Source organism: Seriola dumerili, unplaced genomic scaffold (assembly GCF_002260705.1).
Source record: "Seriola dumerili isolate Sdu_G_001 unplaced genomic scaffold, Sdu_1.0 BDQW01000219.1, whole genome shotgun sequence".
In the NCBI taxonomy this organism is placed as follows: Eukaryota; Metazoa; Chordata; class Actinopteri; order Carangiformes; family Carangidae; genus Seriola; species Seriola dumerili.
The window spans coordinates 3,682,543-3,704,178 of NW_019174474.1; the positions used below are offsets into that span (position 1 = coordinate 3,682,543).

At 40.0% G+C, this 21,636-nt stretch overlaps 1 protein-coding gene across 1 annotated transcript in view; it reads left to right on the plus strand.

The window, feature by feature from the left end:
* The window catches only part of cacna2d1 (calcium voltage-gated channel auxiliary subunit alpha2delta 1), a 56,421-nt gene that overhangs the window by 28,455 nt on the left and 6,330 nt on the right, over positions 1-21,636 (plus strand). Inside the window, exons 8-31 of the mRNA XM_022754220.1 lie at positions 669-738; positions 1,377-1,427; positions 1,646-1,745; positions 5,525-5,683; positions 6,581-6,685; positions 7,352-7,430; positions 7,720-7,769; positions 7,889-7,978; positions 8,088-8,162; positions 8,276-8,350; positions 8,728-8,802; positions 12,769-12,840; positions 13,078-13,149; positions 13,885-13,946; positions 14,409-14,485; positions 17,139-17,199; positions 17,293-17,384; positions 18,482-18,563; positions 19,113-19,175; positions 19,787-19,894; positions 20,431-20,513; positions 20,627-20,694; positions 20,793-20,831; positions 21,024-21,095. Of these exons, the coding sequence (XP_022609941.1) occupies positions 669-738; positions 1,377-1,427; positions 1,646-1,745; positions 5,525-5,683; positions 6,581-6,685; positions 7,352-7,430; positions 7,720-7,769; positions 7,889-7,978; positions 8,088-8,162; positions 8,276-8,350; positions 8,728-8,802; positions 12,769-12,840; positions 13,078-13,149; positions 13,885-13,946; positions 14,409-14,485; positions 17,139-17,199; positions 17,293-17,384; positions 18,482-18,563; positions 19,113-19,175; positions 19,787-19,894; positions 20,431-20,513; positions 20,627-20,694; positions 20,793-20,831; positions 21,024-21,095 (1,880 nt within the window). The remainder of the gene's footprint in view (positions 1-668; positions 739-1,376; positions 1,428-1,645; positions 1,746-5,524; positions 5,684-6,580; positions 6,686-7,351; positions 7,431-7,719; positions 7,770-7,888; positions 7,979-8,087; positions 8,163-8,275; positions 8,351-8,727; positions 8,803-12,768; positions 12,841-13,077; positions 13,150-13,884; positions 13,947-14,408; positions 14,486-17,138; positions 17,200-17,292; positions 17,385-18,481; positions 18,564-19,112; positions 19,176-19,786; positions 19,895-20,430; positions 20,514-20,626; positions 20,695-20,792; positions 20,832-21,023; positions 21,096-21,636) is intronic.

The following is a 21,636-nucleotide window of genomic DNA, read 5'->3' on the forward strand; positions in this document are numbered from 1 at the left end:
TGCATTAGTGCAGTGCTGCTCTCTGTCGTGATTGTTTCCTCTGCCAAGCTATTTCTATTCATGAGATTCCAGTCATCATTGACTCTATATCTTTATGGCAAAAGTTTATGTCTAATATTCAGGAATTTTCATTGGCCATGAATTTATTCCTCTCTGTTCCTTTTTTTTTTTCTTTTACCTTTTAGCATGCATGATAGGCAGTCACTCTCACACTGGTTTGTTTTCATGGTGCCCCTCACTGACAGCATACAGATAGAGAGCAACTGATCATTGTCAAAGCAAGTGAATCCAGTGCTCTGTGCTTTGAATCTCAGATGAATATTTTATCTTATTTCCCGGCTGTTTACCTCTTCAGGAATAATTTTAGCGAGCCTAAAATGTGTTATAATATAGATGGTGTAAGAAATGTAGGGTTCTATCCCACAAGCCAACTGTCATTATGGCAGATATGTAAGTGTTTTTTTTATATATCCTCCCAAAAAGTGGCGTTTCTTATCTACATAATGACTGACAGCGAGTCCTCACTGCTGAGCTGAATGTGACGCTGCATATTGCCAGATATTTGCAGATCAGCGATGTGTCAGAAATCAAACCAAAATAGGAATGAATTTTATTCCCTTCAATTATCAAGACATTATGATCAAAACACATTCAATCTCTTCCTAAAGCTTCTCCCTGGATGGATGCTCGTAAGACTCCCAGTAAAATTGACCTGTATGACGTCCGCAGGAGGCCATGGTAAGAAAACTGGCACAAATATAGAAGCAAGGAGCACAATATTAATTGAATTTGAATACAACCCTAAAATTACTGTTGTTATGCATGTAACTATTTACTTTTATGTTGTGTTCTGTTTGATAGTTTGGATATAGTTGCTTATCACGGGAAATAAATGTAGCTTTTACTTACAAATGTACTAAATATATGAGGCACCACTTTCAGCGGAATTGCATTATGACAATATAATTATTTTACACAACTCTGATGTTTAATGAATAACACATCCAAGCAATATGTAATAATTTTATAATGTTATTTACAGCTCTGAAAAGGTTAGAAAGTAGAAAGAAAAGAAATGCATATCTGTAGAACACAGTTCATTGCATTGGACACCTTTTTGTTTACATTTGCCATATCATATATTGATGTCTGAAAAGTACTGTTATTAATACTGTTATATTGAATTCAGAGATATTGCCCAGCTCTATATGTATGTAACACTCTAATAAGAATGGTTCAAAGTGTATAAGTAATGTTGTGTTGTGTTAAAGTGTAAATCATTGGCCTTAAACATATTTTAAACTGCTGTTGTGCTGTGTTGTTGTGAGTGTGTGTCTCAGTCCAGCTTGTCTTTTCATTCATTAACGTCCATCTAGGTACATCCAGGGAGCTGCCTCACCCAAAGATATGCTAATCCTCGTAGACGCGTGAGTTACATTATAACCTCATTGATCCATAACCTTCCCACATCTGTCATGATTTCCCTTGATTATAATGCATAGCATTTGCCTCATAATGTAATGTATTTCCCAAGGCAGAGGCATTTCTAATTACATTGAGTAAAATCTCACAGGACAAGAATTACAGAGACAGATTGCAGTGAGAAGCTGTCAGGTATGTTTTTTTTGTTTTTTTTTCCTTGCAGGAGCGGGAGTGTGTCAGGCTTGACTCTCAAACTGATCAGGACCTCCGTCAGTGAGATGCTAGAAACTCTGTCTGATGACGACTACGTCAATGTAGTTTATGTGAGTATTATTAAACCTTCCACTTGCTGAGCACTGGGTGGTCTGTTTGTGTGAGGCGGCGGGAGCATGATGCACGCTGAGAAAAAGGACAGAGTGACAGACAGATTCAGAGTGTGCGCATGAATGGGCTTGTGCATTTACATGCCCATTCACGTACTTTCAGACACATTTAAATGACGGCACACACAGGAAGACGTTGCGAGCATACCCACACACACACACACACACACACACACACACACACACACACACACACACGTACACACACAAGAGAGATGGAAAGATGGATGACAAGTAATGAAATATGGATTTCTCTCCGGTCTGGCCACCCTGAAACAGACCTTTAATGAAATACCCACTGCTCTATTTGGTGTACGGGATTAAAACACTACATGCCCCCACCTCACCTCTTCACCCATGTGTGTGCGTGTGTGTGTGCACATGTGTGCACATTCCCACTGCCCCTAAATGAATTAAAACTGCACCTCTAACAGGAGTGACTCATCCATCACTCTCTTGATCTCGCCATCACTTTTTCCTTTCATCACTGAGCCATGCAATTCCTCTCAGCATTTTACCATATACCTCCATTCATCTCCTCGTGTCAATGAATGATCTCCCTGTACACTGTACGCCTCTCCACCTCTATACACAACACCACAACTTTCCTCTTTTCACTGCGCCCACTTTCTTTCCCTTCATTTTTACTTTTCACACCCACCAATCACTTCCGTCGCTCCCCCCCTCCACCTTTTCATTCCTTTACCATCTATTCTAGGCCTTCCATGCTTGCGATTACACTCGGAAAGAGCCAATCAGGGGACTGTGTGATACGTAGATGGCTGTCTGTGGAGGTGTTTATTGAGACGGGTCTTTATAGAGATTGGAGCTGTCTTCATTCTGCTCGCGCAAAGACAGCCATTCACACATTTCCTCTCCCCATGGGACCCTTTGTCTTGGACACAATGTATTCTGTTTCATGGTGGACTTGTGATTCAGCAAAGATGTGCAATTATCGGAATCTGTCGGGGACCTCAATGTGTGTGTGCGTGTGTGTGTGTGTGTGTGTGTGTGTGTGTGCTTAAGAAAGTGAGACAAAATGAGAGAGATTAGTTCAAAGAGTAAAGTACAACTCACTTGGAACTTTTTTTGGTTTGTTTTTCTACTGTCCTCTAAAACAACAGTGCAGTGGCTGCCATGCATCAGTGGTGGGTCTTAAATTTGTAGCTTTTGCCAGTGTTTCTATGGGTTACAATAACATTGTCCTTACAAAAATAATTTCGGATATCTGGGAACACAGTGAAATCACTAGTGACGTACAAGAGCATAGAAAACATGAGCAGTTAGACTATCAAGTAGGATTTAAACAAACCTAAAGTTTCGCCAGGATATCTAAAACACTTTATCTTCAAGTGAGAGCACATGCGAAATCTATATGTGTGCACAACTACAGCAAGTACAGAAGGTCAAAATTGACCAGTATGGTCCTGTAAATTGCATTGCATGTTTATAATAGACAGTCTGGTTCATAATTTTAATGTTGTTTTTTGTTTTATTTTCTAAATAGGTTTGGTTAACCTGATGGTTTGTTTACAACCTTTATGATCTCATGATCACTTTAGTTTTTAGTTTTTTTTGCTCCATCCTGACTTGTATTTTTTTTTTCTTTTAGCTATATTGCCACATTTTCAGATGAGCAGGAATAATCCCTTAATTACCTTCATCCTGCCACTCAATATATCAGTGAGCAAACTATAAATCAGTGGAGGTCAATTTGCTCCTCCTCCACCAAAACTCATTATTCTTTCTCTCTGTCACCCTCTCTCCCTTTCCCTCTGTCATTGACTTACTTACTCATACACACACGCACACACACATACACAGCGCCCTATGTCTGGCCCTGAGGGTGTTGTAACCTGACACTAAATCATTAATCTCTGATATTACCCATAAATCCCTCCTCATTAACAGTAGCCCAGGGACTAAGTTGGCATTTGGTCATGGAAGATGCTCACAAACTTCCTCCACAGCTGCGGTAGGTCAGAAGAATGCTGATGGCTGTTCCTCTCTGCTCATTCTTTCCCTCTCCGTCCTCATCCTCTTTTTTTTTTTTTCTCATTTGTGTTCTTGCTTTCCCTCACCCTCCCGCCTCACCGAGCTGCCGTCACTTTGATCCGGCCTGTTCAGCCGTGTTAGCCGGTGTCAGTGCTGTTAGCCAGCGTCAGTCCACTTGGCAAGCCAGAGTACCAAACCAGAGTAGCAGAAAGTCCAGTGGGATTAGGGCTCGAAGATTAGCCTTCTCTCTTGTGTCTTCACTAATCCATTCCCAAGGCCTGGGCCATCCCACACACACACACACACACACACACACACACACACACACACACACACACACACGCACAGACATACACACAGATATAAGAGCTGTTGTAATAGGATCACAAGGGAACAGTGGAATTTGTAGTAGATTATATTCACATTTGCATGCAAGGCCAATAACAATATCTTACAAAGCCATAATGTGTTTTCTCAGTAATATGTTCTTTCCTTTTTTTGACATAATGGGCCTATCTACAAAAATACTGCCTTTCTAATCAGTATATGATTGATTTGTTACATGCAGCACGTGAGCTCATTATTTTCTATATGAGATACACCTCACTTTCCTGCTATTGAATCCCGTATTCACATCCCCCACCTCACCCTTCTCTTTTTCTGTCCTCTTCCTCTCACTTTCTGCTCCTCGCCCTCCCACATTCCTGTCTCACCTTCCTCACTTCTCCTTTTAATAGATAATGTGATAAAAGATCCCCCGTGTGGTCTACGTGGGCAATTATGTGAACCTCCATTATGTTTGTGTGTGTGTTTATGTGCTGTCGCCTTGATTCAATCTTTTTGTTAAAGCACAGCCGTCGTGACATTGCCTTTCAGTGCAGAGAAGATGTGTATGTCTGTTACTGTCAAGGTAAAAGGAACTTCAAGGTTGGCAGGCTCATTGGAAACACACACACATATGCGAAGGCATCACACACCCATGCATTCATATGGTCAGGGCTCTTTTTGCCTCCCTGCTTGTCTGTGCAGATCAGTGTTTTCAGCCTCCCTATACTGGCCATCTAACAGAGACACATTGATTAGTTGAGATCGATGAGGTGCAGTATTGTTTTAGAAGAGTTCTACAACACAATAGATGTGTGGGTTTACTACTCTGCTGTCTCGTGTCCTTCATGCACACTTATGATATATATTATTTTCGATTATATTATTCATTTTGTCATTTGTATTTATTATCATTGTGAGCTTTTTGAAAATGCCCTTTGTGTTCATTCCAGCATTAATTAAAATTTTCAGCTCAGACATTTAACAAGAGGAAATACGGACCATCAGTTTGACTTGTAGCACAGCTCAGTGTATAAGAAGTCAAGTGTGTGCGTGCGTGTGTGTGTATGTGTGTGTGCGTATGTGTGCTGTGGGGTGAAAATGAGGAGGTCTCACCTTTAAAAAAAAAAAAGATGGTGTTGCTGCCTAACCTCGTTCTTATATAGCAGAATCTTGTTTCCATGGGTACCAAATCGTTGAGCTCCAAGGATGTGAAGCAATTAGTGGGGTTTGATGAATGTGTCTGTTTACCACTGCCTGATAACAGCCAAGGCCAGGTGGGAGTGTTTGTGTGTGTGTGCGCGCGTGTGAGCTGCATTTATATCATTTGTTGCATATGCATACATGTTGTAGTTGTATGTATAATTTGTAGGTTATAACTCCTTGCCCTTGCTTTCCAGTTTAACACCAGGGTGAAGAAGACGGCGTGTTTCGATCATCTGGTTCAAGCCAATGTGAGGAACAAGAAGGTGCTGAAGGACGCTGTGCAGAACATCACAGCTAAAGGGATTACAAACTACACAAAAGGCTTTGAGTTTGCTTTTGAGCAGCTCTCTGCGGTGAGATTTTCTAGTTTCCTTTTTTTTTTTTTTTTTTTAATGAAAGAAGAAGTTATTTTGTGTTACTGAGTGCACCAGAGGCTTAAAACAAGTTTTAAATGAAAGTGATTTGTGATACCCTCACATTTTCAGCAGTAGCAGAGTATTGTCTTTTACTGCCATCTGCTGGTTAAATTTATTATCTTGACTCAACTGTCTAGACAATGAAAAAAATATTAGATTGTTACACCCTAAAATGGCAAAAAGAATGAGAGCTGAGTGAGGCTATATAACAATACAGCTTTTAGATACATGTGTGACCAACTCTAAACCTGGGCTTTGACTGAGTATTAGTGATAGAGTTAAATATGTTGCACAGTTAGGTATGGTTTGGTAAGAACTGCCTAAATCTGAAGCCCTGCAAATGGGTTCATGAGGCTGCAATGTTCATAGGAGTCTGTTTGTGTTGGACTGAACAAACAACAGTGGCACAAGGTGAAAGGCAGGTTTTATCTCTTGTGAGCGTGAATGTGTGTTTTACGCTTCATGGCATTCTGCCCATTAAATTATGAGCAATGTTTTCATTTTAAGCTGGTTACGAAATAAAAGGAAAGTTGTTGAGGTCACCAAAATGACAAGGGTTCATCCACTGGGGATTATACACATATTTAAATGGAGAATGGCGGTGAATGTTGCCTTGAACCGTTAGTTTTGGGGGTATCATCATAATGGATTCTTTGACATGGAGTTTTGATGAAGCCAAAGTTTATGGCAGTAGGAAAAAGATATCTTTCAAATTTTAAGAAAAGGGCAGACTGACAGAAAGTGTCCTCCTCAGGCCACGCAGCTACATGGGCGAAGATATATAACATATGTACAACAGCAATCATAAAATTCTTATGTATTTCCTTTGACTAGACAAATGTTAGCAGAGCAAACTGCAACAAGATCATCATGCTGTTTACTGATGGAGGAGAGGAAAGAGCTCAGGCTATACTGGAAAAATACAATGCTGACAAAAAGGTATGTAGATATCACACACACACACACACACACACACACACACACACACACACACACACACACACACACACACACACATAAAGGCCATATGATACTGCAGTGTGAATTGTTTGCTTTTATCTACGTGGATATGCTCCCGTTGTAGTTTTTATTAGACTCAGCTTTTTGGAACTCCCTTTGGGTTGAAACTTCCGTGTGCATATCCTCTGTACCCAAAAGTTTATGCAGAAGGCAGATGAGGTTTTCTGCGTATTATGTGAAACAAAAATCTGCTCACACACACACACTCACATACACACACACACTCCTGCACATGAATACCCACAAATGCGCACATGCACAAGGTAGAAAATATGAGCAGGTTGCACACACATATGACACACAATGTTAAAAGTTTTTTCAGGTTAAAATGTATCACATATTTCAATTGTGACTGATTGAATGTTAATTGTAGTTAATCGGAAGTGTATGATGCATCATAGTGAGTTAAAATAATCGAATAAATCTAAATTAACTGTCGGTTCAACATTATATTAAACATCAGCGTATCTAATGACTTTATACTACTAAAATAAATATGTCAGTTAACCTACAAGAGAGTATTTTTTTTAACATTGTGAGAGTTATGTCATGATAAATGTTGTTGAATTTAATCTTCTGCTCCAGGTGAGGATCTTCACCTTCTCAGTAGGACAACACAACTATGATAAAGGACCCATTCAGTGGATGGCCTGCTCCAACAAAGGTACAGCACGGATCATAATACACATTGGTACTGAGTATTGTTGTCAGTTTGTAATGATCCAAGAATTAGATTAAGTTGATCAAGCTCAGGTTAGATCTCAGGAAATGGTTTCAAATACATTTTTATACATGTCTAATAATTCACCTATCACTATGGAAACAGTTGTGATGCAGTGGGCTACACTAGACATTTGCATCATGCATCATTTGCTCGCATTTGGTCCCTTTCCCATTATGTATATTTGTTATCTGTCGCCTTCTAAACACTTTGTGTCTGTTCATTTTTCCAGGTTACTTCTATGAGATCCCGTCCATTGGGGCCATCAGAATAAACACGCAGGTGATTTTAGAAGATGATTTATTCATCTATACATTCATCGTCAGGCATTCAAGATATGCATTCTTTCTGCACTGAAACATTAATCTGGGGACTAAGATGGTGTTGTTTTTCTAATATAGGAGTACCTGGATGTCCTGGGGAGACCCATGGTTCTGGCAGACAAGCAGGCCAAACAAGTCCAATGGACTAATGTGTATCTTGATGCTCTGGTATGGCATCATTTATTTTTGTCATCTAATTAACAGTTAAATGATGCAGAAGTGTTGTTCCTGCTTTAACGTGATTAGATTCCTGAGCTGAAGAATGTGTCTCCATCAGGAACTGGGTCTGGTCATCACTGGAACACTCCCTGTCTTCAATAAAACCAAGACCAAAGATGACAGGAACGGCGAGGTGCAGTGAAAAAATGCCTGAACAAATGCTTGAAAAGTAGGCGGAGCCAGCAGCATGACTTGATAATTATATTTGCCTCATTCTATCTCCCTCATATTTTCTCTCAGCACCAGAATCAGTTGATTCTTGGCGTAATGGGGATTGATGTGTCTCTGGATGACATCAAGAAGCTCACACCACGCTTCACAGTGAGTTTAACACCCATATGTGATCACATGCACACAGACAAAAACATGTGTCAAACTAAAGTCTTGTGACTTCCTCACTTGAGAAGAAGATACTCAGAGTATTCTCTCCAGGGCAGTTAGTGAGTGATGTGATTCCATTAGATGTGTTGTTCTTTTTCTAATGTCTGTATTAAATCACCCTCAAATAAAACTGTCCTTATTGTTAAATACAGCCCATTTGTTGCATCTTATAGTCTTGTTTTTTAGGAACAGTGACGTCCTTCTTTTACACACTTTTTTACAGACATTCCCCATTTATACCATACAGCACAAGTACTAACATCATGTATGTTTCTGGATATCTAAATCCCCTCTCCTCTGTTCATCTTTTGCATCAGATTGGTCCAAATGGATACTACTTTGCCATTGATCCCAATGGATACGTCCTGTTGCACCCAAATCTCCAGCCAAAGGTATGGCAGCTGACCCTGTGCATCACTTTCTGTGGCTCAGCAGGTCCATGTCTTGAAACATTATGTTATATGCTGACTATTCCACATGGTTGCGCAATCACCGCTTGCACTCAGTGAATAATACGCAGACTAGCAGATGGTGCAGGCACTTTTCAAACTTTCTCCATGTGCCGTCACCTCATCAATCTTCATAAAGAGAATTGATTCCGCAGTTAGAGTATGACTTGATATCGTCAGTCCTCATATGTCGGCTAGAAGGTCACTCATTACCATGAGATAAAATATGTATGTAGACTGGGCAGCGAACTGGCATATATGTTTAAGAATGAAGGATAAAAAGAGGTACTGTGGCATATAGTAGAGATAATGTGTTTTAAATTGAAAATAGTATATCCCGCAATATAAATGAATTTGCTCCACCATGAAAATTTCTCATGCTGCTGCTGTTTGCATTTTCTCACTTAGAAGTAATGTGTTTTTTTAGGGTAGCTTATACTGTACTTTCAGCTTACTTTTAACCACATCAGCTATTTAAACATTTTTAATAATAATATTAAATGTGTTTACAAGGCTCACATTTGAAATAATATCTGTGTTGACCTGCCAAAGGCCCCGATTAGTCTGACTTCTCATATGAATGCAGCAGGACCTCTAGCCACTGGCAGGTTTTAAGAGTCGACCCAGTAGAAATTAGCCATGACCCCACAAGAGGTTCCAACCCTTCTCTCTGTGAATCCCACCACAGCTCACTACCTTCAGCCCGAGGCAATGCGGGCTCTGACAGGCTGCATAGTGGACATGTGCTGCCTAGGACTGAGTTCTGTGTCTGGGGTCATACTGTTAAAAGTGGCACCTCCCTGGATCTAAAACACTGGATCCCTGAAGACACGCACTCACATCCCATCTATCAATCCACAAGTCTCCACAGTGTAATCCATCAAGACAAACACTTATGGATCCAATTATTTAATTCTCAGTTTAATAGGTTTTATTGGTGTGGTAATTCAGTTGTTGTAAAAGCACAATCAATTTGGTTTTAGTTTTAGTACAAACTATGGCTCTATAATAATGATAAGGTAATGATGTTCTCGAGTAGATTATGGTAAATAGACGTGCAGGGAATTTATAAATTTCCATATGTTTATGTCCTGATTTTCCCTTTTAATGCAGTGGTAAGAGATAGAGCATATAAACCCAGACTGGAAAAATGAATTCTGATCAAAGCTGCATGTGTCTGTATGCATAGAAATACTTTCCAAAATAGCTTTGAGTTACAGTTGGAAGTGATACAGTGTACTGTATGTAGTACAGTAAACATGTTTTTTTTCCCTTTTGTTGACTTTTATTATTGTGATTATGGCAATTTCCCTCTCCGACAATGTGACATTCTGCAGACTTTCAAATGCATCACTATGAATCTGTCTATAATTTTCCTAGAAAAGGATTCGTAACAGGAAGTTCAGGCTCAGTAATAAGTACGCTGTCACTTTTCATGAGGTGAGACAAAGTAGAAGGACAGTGCTGTAGATTGAAATAGCAGTTCCTAAAGATAGCCAATGTAGAGTTTTGTGCATTGCAGTCCCATAGATAGAAGTTTCAATAGATATAGTAGCAGTCACCGGAGGTAACCATCACTTTTTGCAGGGGCTATGGATTACGAGATCTGCAACCCTATGTCTGAATTCCCCTACTTTGCTGTGATCATGGAAAATTTTACAAATGTGTGGGTTTTGTAATTGTGCACATGTGTTTGTGTGAGTATATTTTGTGACAGGGTTGATACTGAAAAGAATTACCTGACAAATCCTGGTGATGCATTCTTGTCACCTCCACAGGTCATACCTAAATGTCATTCTTAATGGTCTAAGACATTTGATGATAGCTTATGGCACTTTTTAAGAATTCACTCTAAATGGTTTCAGCATTAAATTATTAAGATAGGAACTTATCAGTGGTAAAGTCAAACTGACAATGGGACCTCAAGGTTTCCTCTCAAATTAGTATACAAAGTAATGTAATGTCAGCTTAGAGCAACTTTAGTATTCACACATACACATGTGCACACATGAAGGCATGATCAGAATTATCTCAGTTTAATGTGGCATTCAAGCAAGACAGGATTGCTATTATTAATATTCTTCCATTAGCCCTGAGTACTGTGTATGTGTGTGTGTGTGTGTGTGTGTGTGTGTGCCTGTCAATCACTTACTGAATCAGTCAAATGGGAGATTGTGTGAATGCTGATGACGACCTTGGGCCCTTGCAACATTTTCCTCTCTCTCTCAATTCAATTCATTTCAAATTCTATTTGGTTCAAATAGCTTTATTGGCATCAACAAAAACATGTTGTTTCCAAAGCAGTTTAGAGATTCAAGTACACGTGTCACATACTGATGCTAATATCCTGATGCAGTCCATTGTTTGATTTCTGTACAATAAAACACAACACAATACAATATAATACAAAACAGTTTAATACAATCATTTAATATCATACAGATCTCTGAGTCAGGGGATGTTGTTGTGAGTCCCTCAGGCTGTGGCAGGCAGATACATATTTAGCTGTCATAGGAGCTGCTGGCCCTTCACTCAGGAGAACTGCTAGTTTCTCCTCCTCCTTTCCTCTCTCTCTTTCTGTTGAACAGTGGTTCTCTCTGTATATGATTATGTTTGTACATATTTCTTATTCATCACACAAATCTCCCCTGTTGCAGCTGTGTTTTTATTTTAATCTCCCCTCAACAAATCTTTTCCTGACGTACAGTATTCTCTCTCTCGCTAACTTTTTTTATTCTGTCTTTTTAATGTTATTATTATTATTTGATCTTTTGCACTTCCTTCCTGTTTTTTTTTGTCCTTTTCATATTCTCTACTTTCTTGTTTATGTTTTTGATGTTTCATTCTGTATCGCCCAGTGTTGTTCCTCTTGATCTTTTACTCTTTCTTTTCTTATTTTCATGTTGAGATGCATCATCTACATCATCTTCCTTTGCTGCTCCATTTCATTTCACTTACCATCAAATGTAAGGAACTCAACTCATGCAATTTAATTGACTGAGTGTTTCATTTATTGCTTTTTTTGTCCATGCACTGATTCACTCTTTATCTAGTGGTTGTTGATTTTAAAATTTAAGCTTTGCTGTGACAAAAGCTAAGCTTTATTCCTCATTCTTTCTCTTCCTTTATAACTGAAATACATTTTCATTTATTTTTGGAGCGACTGCTTGCATATGTCAACATAAAAACAAGAAACACAACTACTACACAGCACGAGTATGCGCTCACCACATCACCCCACGTTGTGAGAATGCTGTGGAGGACAGAGATGGTATCAGATTCCATGTACCGCTGTTTTATAGAGAAGCACTAGATTACTGCTACCATTTTATACCACCATAAAGCCACTCAGACGTATAGGGTTTTTAAGAGAGGACATTAATAGGGTCCAGTGTCACTTTGTATCAAATCTGATTCAGCTGTGTCTGGTGTCACAGATATGTTGTCAAAACGGTGCCATATGGTACCCTCTATTTTTCATACCCTGGATTTGATTAGAGTCATGTGTTAAGGACGATGATTGGCATTGCTCCTGAACTGAACACAAAAGAGCACTGTGGCCCAAATTATTGAAGTCCACTATTTTATGCAATGGAAGTACTGATATGTAGAGGGATATTCCTCTCTCTGGCTGATTGCCACGGTAAGAACCCATCTCTGAATAACAACTGTAAAATGGTCCATTGCTTTTTATAATATTTTACTGTATTAACTCAGCAGGCTTTAGATAGAGTGATCTGAATGTCAGTTATTACGTAATAAACTTTGATTCCAGCCTAACTCACAATAAACCTCAAGTACAGGGTTCTTCTCAGTTTTGTTCACTTCGATCCTGTTGTGTCACTTGATTTGCGTGTAGCATTTTTAAATTGTGTCACGCCTCAGACTGAAATATAATCCTTTCCACAGAATCCTAAATTCCAGGAACCTGTTACCCTTGACTTCCTTGATGCTGAGCTGGAGAATGACATCAAAGTGGAGGTAGAGTATGCAAATACATGAACACAGACACAAATTCGAGCAAAGAATCACATACAGACATACAGGAAGGAATCATGATCAGCCCCCGCCAGTGATTTACAGTGGTTAGTGTCCCTAAATCCTTAGTTTGACGGGATGATGCAGAATGTTTTCATATTAGCTGATACTCACTGAATCAGATCCAGTGTCACTGGAACTACATGTGCACATGTCTGCTTCTTCGTCCTCTGCCTGTAGATCAGGAGAATGATGATCGACGGTGAGATAGGCGAACGCACCATTCACACCTTGGTGAAAACTCAGGATGAGGTGAGAGAAAATACTTTAGGGGATTAAAATATTACACTAGAGTATGTTCAGGAACTTTAAATGTGTTTGGATCATTTTGTATAGGTCTGCTGTCATACAGTGATGCTGCAGAGTTGTTCTCGACAAACTGGGGCTGACATAGATATATAACAAAAATATTTCCAATGCAACATTACATTCATTGTATGAAAGAAAAAAGGACACTACTGTTACGATAATATCAATATAGTTTTGTCACTATAATAAAATCATTTAGCCAATTCATCAACTTATTGTGTAGTATTTATTATCTGACATTTGTCTCTTAAACTCTTACATTTTAACGCTCTGCTTTCCACTTGCAACTTTTGTTTCCTCACGTTTAATTTAAACTTGTCATGTTCCCTGCTACAAGACATGGTTCACTGCTGTTTGTAGTAATTAAGCTCCTCTTGCAGTGAAGATAGTTTAGAGTGCCCATTAACTAATACAAAGGGAAGAGGAACAGAGAAAAAACAAAAATGAGCTGCTGATTATGAACCAGACTTCCTTCAAGAGTATTTATAAACTACAGTTTGAGCTGAAAATTGTTTCATTATAATCTCATTTTATCAGGATTTTCACATATTTTTACCATTTAAAATAAATACAGCTTCTGTCCTGGGTTGTTTTCTAAACACTAAATAATACAAATACTTCCACTTAAATTACAAAGCAGTTTTAAATGCCGGTTCTTGTGTGTATTATCTCTGGCAGAGGTACATAGATAGAGGAGTGAGGACCTACACGTGGGCACCAGTCAATGGAACAGATTACAGGTGAGCAAGCCATCTCAAAAATTAAATATTATTTTAGTGGTTCATTAAGCCTCCACTTCTGTCACTGAAGACTATTCACTGCCACTAACTACTGAAGAGTGCTCCACTTGATGGAGGACACAACTTAAGCCAACAGGGGTCACTCTCTTGTTTCTAACATCAGGCTCTGCTTGGATACTGTGAGAGATTATGCTTTGCATTTCACTCATAGACTTCAGTTGTGTATCTTTTTTTCTTTTGACTGATAGAAATTCCCTTTAATCACATGCAACTAAAGCTTTTAAAAAGTGCTTCACACAACATTTTGGAAAACACTGAATGCTTTGATCGACCTTTGATTCAGAACTTAGCTGAGTTTGAGTTTTCCAAAACAAATTATTGACTCAAATGACTTGCAGCACCAAATTTCTATCATCATCATCATCATCATCATCACTCTGACTGTGATTGCCTTCTCCGCAGCCTGGCTCTTGTTCTGCCTAAATACAGTGAACACTTCATTCAAGCTAAACTGGGGGATGACATGAAACAAGCGATGTGTGAGTATAGCATACACCCTCGTGATAAACGGTGCACAAACAAATCAGTGAGATTTAAATGTGCCTCACAACTCCCATGCATACTTTCTTTGGGTCGTACTCTTGAGTATCTCCCTTTGCTTTGTATTACTCGCTCCTCACTGGAACCACAACCACTCCTTTGTATTTGCTGCTCAGATCAGCAGATCCCCACGGTGCTTTCCTTTTGTAGTATAACCCACTGGTCAGTCGCCCTGCACTCCCACACACACTCATCCACATGCTTTCCCTCTCCCACACCCAGCCCTGAGCACTGGCTCTTTTGATCTTGTCTACATTTTGCTCTTCTCTCCTTCTTTACTCCCCTCGTCTGGCCCTCCTTCTGGCTAAGAAGAAGACAAACCCTCCCTCACCTCCTCTCCCTGCTCATTATCGCCTCTCCTACAGTACCAAACTTTTTTTCTTCTTTTACACTCTTCTGCACCCTTTTCAGTATATTTCAGCGCTTAATTCTATCTCTATATGTCTGTGTCCTTACGTGCATTTATATCCAAAGTAGACATATTTAACTCTGGATTTTTTTTTCTGTCCATCCTTCTGTTTTTTTCTCTCTCTCTATCTAATCTGTAAACCTGTCCTCACCTCGTTTTCTTTATTCCTCCCAACATCCCTCTTCACTCCCTCCTTTTTCTTTTTCTTCAGCTCATTTCTTTGCTCTGTGCTCTCAAGGCTGTCTTACTGTGTGATACACTCTGGCTGCTTCTCCTCACAGCTCAGAAGATAACTAATATTTCCTTATATATGCCTTACTATACATGCAGCTGTCACTCTCTGTACAATTCTTAGCATTTTCTCATGCAACTTATTCCCTCCTCTCCTGCCTCTACGCTGGAATTTTACAGCTTCTACTTGGGGCAAGTACTCACTGTTCTGTTTCCTCTGTCTGATGCTCCTCCACAGCATGAACATGTTTGTTCTTTACATGTTTGCACGGTTATATTTCTCACAATATTTAGTAGAGTATGATTGCTAATAATGACTTTATAGAAACATGGGTGGATGAACGCTTCAACCAAGGGATGTAATTAAAAAAACACAGGATTCAGCACATAACCATCTGGCTTTAGAAGATTTTTCATAACTTTGATGTGGCGCCACAAAGCATAAACTCCTAATGGCACAGTTATTCCAACAGATGAGATTTTGACTGAGTGTTTCGGCCTCTGTATCACTCCCTCTCTGCCATAACGAGTCTGTCGCTGTGCCATAAAGGCTGTCAGAACGTTTACAGGCCTGTTAAAGAAAGTAACACACCATGCCTTGCTGCCACAGACTACTCCGATAGGGAGTCTGGGACTCTAAAGTTCTCTGTGCAGCCATATAGAGTTTCATACTGGAGCCAGACCACCAATACCTCGATCCATCTTACCACTTTCCTGCAGTAGGTGGTTCCTGCAGCCACCTGTCCTCCTAATACATTAGGGACGTTCCCAAGCCAAGGGTGTGATAGATGAACTTCGATTTTTTTGGGGTTTTTTTTATCCATTTAGCAGGAATGTTGTATTTGTTGAATAAATGACCTAATACTTGGGCTGAAGAGATGGTGACGGAGAATGAGTGAGAAAGAAGAGAAGGAGTGTATGGTGTGGAAAGCAATTGGACAAAAGAGACACCCTGCCTAGTCTATAGTGACAGAAGGACAATGAATCTGCCTGTTACGTTTTATGTGAAGGACATTGTTTCATCCTGCACCAGATTTCCATGACCCCGAGGACACTCAGTGCTCAGTAATTGTTTTTGCAGACTGCACCACACGACTCAATATATTTTAAAGCCAATGTCAAAAATGTCTTCATTTTAAGAGACTAGTGAATGATGGCCATCGATGCCTGTCAAGTCATTTATGAGATAAGAATTACCAGACAGCATTTGAGATGAAATCCAGAGCCAGGGCAGACAACGCATAGAGTAGAAGAAATTTTCCTTATTACTGCTGTGTGTTTACATGTTGCTTCCTTGCATGCCTATGCTGTAAGTCCCCTTCTGATCATTTCATGTTCTGTGTTTCTAGACAGTGCACTCCTACTTTATATATACTTTATATTTCATATTGTCTATTAGATCCACTGCAGAATAGTACCTTATTACCTGCTGTGGGAAATATTCACAAATTTCAGCATATTTTTCCAAGGTATGACATCATTTGTCAGATGATGAATGAATTTTTATCACCCTTTGTCTTCCCTACTTCCTTCTCCCCTCATTTCTTTCTCCCTGGGGTCACAACAGGGCAAGAAGGCAAGTATTTCTCAGTCACTTATTCTCTTATGTCTCCCCATTGCCTCAACACTCTCTACCTTAATCCATCACCTCATATCTGTCCAATATTTTATGTGTCTGTGCGTGCGCACGTGTGTGTGTCTATGCGTATGTGTTGGGGCATTTTAGCTAGTGTATGTGCACTACTTTGTCCATGTATCACACACTAGCATTTTTTATAATTTGATACGACCATCCACAGCACAAACACCAGTGTATTTTCATAATTTCATCAATAGAAATCACACTTCATTGCTCTTAATCTGCCTATTGTGATAATATATAGCAGAATGCATCACAATTTTATCAGTTATGAGCCTGAACCAGGTTTTCTTTTTTTTTCTGTTTTCAAAAGCTATGGAGACCATACAGCTGGACAAGTTTGATGAGTTTGGTTATACCTATATCGCTCCAAGGTGAGTGATCCCCACGCTGCTGCACAAACCACTTTCACGATACAGGAACAAACAAGGGGCCCAGATTGAAACTGATCAATAATGTTTCTTCAGGGGGTACTGCAAAGAACTGAAGTTGTCACTCAACAACACCCAGTTTCTTCTCGACTTCAACCAGTACATTGATAGGAACACTCCAGATGCATGTGAGTCATGCATCTCTTTCACTTGACGCACTTGCACGGGTTGTAATGTCAAGTTTTCTGCACTGTATGCGTTCATACGAGTATTGTAAGACCACTAACCCACACAGTTTCACCCAAATCAATATTCAGTATGTTGCATTCTGATGTGTGCAGAAATAAGAGTGGAAGTTTGTGAGTATGTACAGTATACATGCATGGTATGGTTTATTTTTACCCATGATGGAGTTTTCCATTCTCCTGTCCTCACAATGGTCAACATCTGGAGGTCAGAGCATGACTTTGGTCATTTGATTAGTATGATCTAAGCACTGTGACATCAGCCAGACCGACTGAGTTTCCTAGAAGCGTGATGCTGTCATGCTACACAGTGACTCACAATGTTTGGTTTGTCATCATCTAATGGATCTCACCCCTAGTATGGTTTACCGCCATCATCCAGCTAATGGATCAAGGTATCCTTGATCCATTTTAACCCAAGGTCAAGTCATATACTGAGGCATTAATGCTCTTCCTGCTGCCATTTGTGCAGCATGTTGAGTCTTCATCAAAAGTTATGGACATGATTCAAAGCAACACTTGAGAGGTTGTGTTGAAGCTGTGCACATACTTTGAACAAAATGTGCTCCCATGATTCCTTTTTGGAAAAGTACCTTTCTTGAAAATGGCTTTTAAACTCAATACTTGCCTCCCTCTTATAGCTACAACAGCCAATCCTTCACAAAGTACCTCCTAATATCTAATGGTCACTCTGAGAGGACCTACAAAAGCATGTCTCCTGGCTCGATTGTTTCCTGACATGTGCCATGAGATCCATTTTTTCCCCCTTATTTATTCAGGAAGAAGATTTGGCTGAACACACCTGCTCTTTTTCAGCCCCTGACTTTCACCTTCATAAACTTAATCACTGGTCTTCTTTTACTGCTGGGCTACGTGCATTGCTCAGTGGCACCAATTCTTGTGCATAGCTTATCCATTTTGCCGTGCCCAGATTTGTAAACAATAGGCTGCCATTGCTTCCATTACCATATTTCCATGTAAAGCACTGTTATTGTGGTGTTGTAATGTCTGCAATGTGTAAAATGTATCTTGTCTTTAAGGTAATGTGTCCCTTGTGAGTCGACTGATCCTGGATGCAGGTCTGACAGCTGAACTGGTTAAACTTTGGAACGAGCAGGCAGTGTGAGTGCCAAACCCCTCTGCTCTTCTCTGCCTCACGCAATGCAAAAACATAACCTTCTCCTTTACCCTGTGCTATTTAACGGTACTTGTTCTACCATACAGACGCTTATTTCATGCACAATTTACTGATTGAGCAAGACCCTCCTTTCTTTCTTTCTTTCTTTCTTTCTTTCTTTTCTACTCTGGGTGAATTGATCAGATCTAACTAGTGAAACATGATGAAAGCAAAGCACAAAATGCATATCACAGCAAACCATACTGAGCTCTGCCAAGACATGCTGTTTTACGAAGAAAATAAAATAATTACATCAGTGTGTTTCCTTTCATGGTATGCCCACTTGTCTGAAATAATGTGAACACACACTCGCACACACTGCAGGGTATCTGTTTAACATTAGGGACATACTGTATAGAGACAAGTGATTCTGTGCATAAAACAATTTGTGTCGTGTCTGCAGCTCGGTTTCACAGTTCACAAACACTTCTCCCTATTATCATGAGCGTGATTGACTTTGATGTTTGATTGGCTGTTGGTTTCCATGTTCTCAGGGATGGGATAGTGGCCAGGTTTGTAGCCACAGATGGAGGAATCACAAGAGTCTACCCCAGAAGGTACTCTCCCCTCGTTCTTCTCAGTTTCACTTCTAGCATTAGCTCTTGGGTTGTGAAACAGCACACAGCAAACTTTGCCCAAATATGCAGTGGTGTAAATGTGTGAGATGGAAATGGATACAGACTATGATACTCTTAGGTTGAGCGCCTTTGGCTGCTTTACTCACCTGCTCCACTGGGTTATTTTCCAGAACATGGAGGATTAGACACTTTCAGCTGAACTCCCAGAGTTTGCCAGATCAGTACAGGACATGGGTCAAAGCCACAGACCCAGCAGCCAAATGTGGCTCATTTTCCTCAATTTCCTACTGCTACTTTTGTCTGAACTACATTTAGGGGTTCCACTTTGTCAGGATATAACATTCCAACTGTAGATTAATGTATATTCCTCCTGACTATAAAACATGAAATACAATCAGTTATTGCTTTTACTGGATCATGCCCTCGTCATATATCAGCTGCATTGGGTGTGACTCTCATTTCGATGACTAACATTTGGCTGCAGATTAAAATATAAATTGTTCAGATAGATCAAACACACTCACTCTGTGTTTTATGCTCATGATTTTCCATATGTAATATTACGTGACTGACTATATTAATGTTTTCAGCGCTGGGGAAGAGTGGACTGAGAATCCGGAGACATATGAGTCCAGCTTCTACAAGAGGACCCTGGACAATGAAATTTATATTTTCACAGCTCCGTCTTTCAACAGTAAGTTTTTTGAAAGGGTCACATGTGTGTATGTGTGCACACATTTCTGTGCACGGGGATCTTCAGTGTGGTCTGGCACCGAGCCTATCCTGCTCTCTGCCTTTGGACGTCATCCCAACCCTACTGGCAAAGATCACACTCTCAGGCCTCTGATATCACTCTCTTTATCCTTCTCCTCTTCCCACTGTGTCTTTCAGCGCTCATCCCCACCCTCCCCTCCCTCCTGCCCTATACACTTCCTGTTATCTCCACTGATCTCTCTAACACACACCAGGACAGGCAAATGTCAGTGTAATGTAGCGGTGCTTATTGCTACACTTGACTGGATTAACACATGTACTGGCTTCGCAGGCTCCACTCCACTGGCATGAATTACAAGCAGCTAAATATGCGTGGAATTTCCCACATTGGATTGTGATTATTCCCATTTAAACTGTGGTTCACATTCTCTCCATGTACTTTTCAACATGATTTCAGCAAGATTGCCATGATTACTGTTTCTCTTCCCTTGTGTATCCCTTTCTCAACTGCAGCAGAGAGCAAGGAGCCTGTTTCTGAGTCAGGTATTCTAGTGAGCAAAGCAGTGGACCTCACCATTGACAAAGTCACACTCAAACCAGCAGGTCAGTCTTGCTAATGAGAGATTGATTGTGTCTTGTCATGCAACGCAAATGAAAAGACTCAATTGCTATTCATCAGAGTTCTACCTCTGCCTGTTTTGTGGTTCGTTCTGTAGTGGTGGGAGTGAAACTCAATATCTCGTACTGGATGAACACTTTCATGAATGCCACTCTGAAACTGAATGTAAGTTGTTTTAAACATTTATTTGTATTGTATAAACTCTCTCTGACACCTTCAGCTATTGGTGTGTGGTATTAATTTCTTCTTTGGCTCACTTTTAGTGCAAGGATGAGATCTGTGGCTGTCTGAGGAATGACAAGGTAACAGCCTTGATTATATTACCTTACAGGAGAAAACCATTATGATAAGACCATTGCCTGCAATGTAATTACATATTTAAGCTTGATTATTATCTCTTTTTGCCCTAATGGCCGATGATTTTCAACTTCCACATTATTACCACTTGGATTTATTGCATTTTTAAACAGTCGTTCTATTTTTTCACCCTGCAGCATGTGGATTGTGTGATCCTGGATGATGGAGGATTTCTTCTCATGTCCAATCAGGAAGAGTATATCACCCAGGTGAGCTACCAACAACCATTCGCTTTACCTCATCACAGCCATGTATGCATCAATCATCTGTCGTCTATCTTCATATAATCAGTAATGAATAAATCATCAGGCAATAAAAAATTAAGTCAGTCATAATCAAGACTTTCATATTGAGCATTCATATTTCATACTTTTCTCTACCTCTGGCTTCTCTTACCTTTGTCACGGGAATCCATCAATCTCATATAGAGGTCAAATAAAGGTCTTATGACTCAGCTAAGCTTATGAGAATGGCCTGTTAGCTCAGAACTGTTTGAAAGCTCCTGTAGCACAGCAGGACATCCATTTCTCCAGTAAAGTAAAGCACTAACCACTGGAGGAGGATCAAAGGGGAGGTTCTGATGGGTTTTAGTCAGTCATGGAAGCTGCAGTGAAGTGAGTCCCCTGTGTTTCCAAGAAGTCAGCTCGGCTCTCTCAGGCTGCTATAGGCCCCTGTGTGTCAGTGGTAGAATATACAGTGAGTCTTGCAACATTTCATGTCAAGTCAAGACAGGACGTCTGCTTTCTTCGA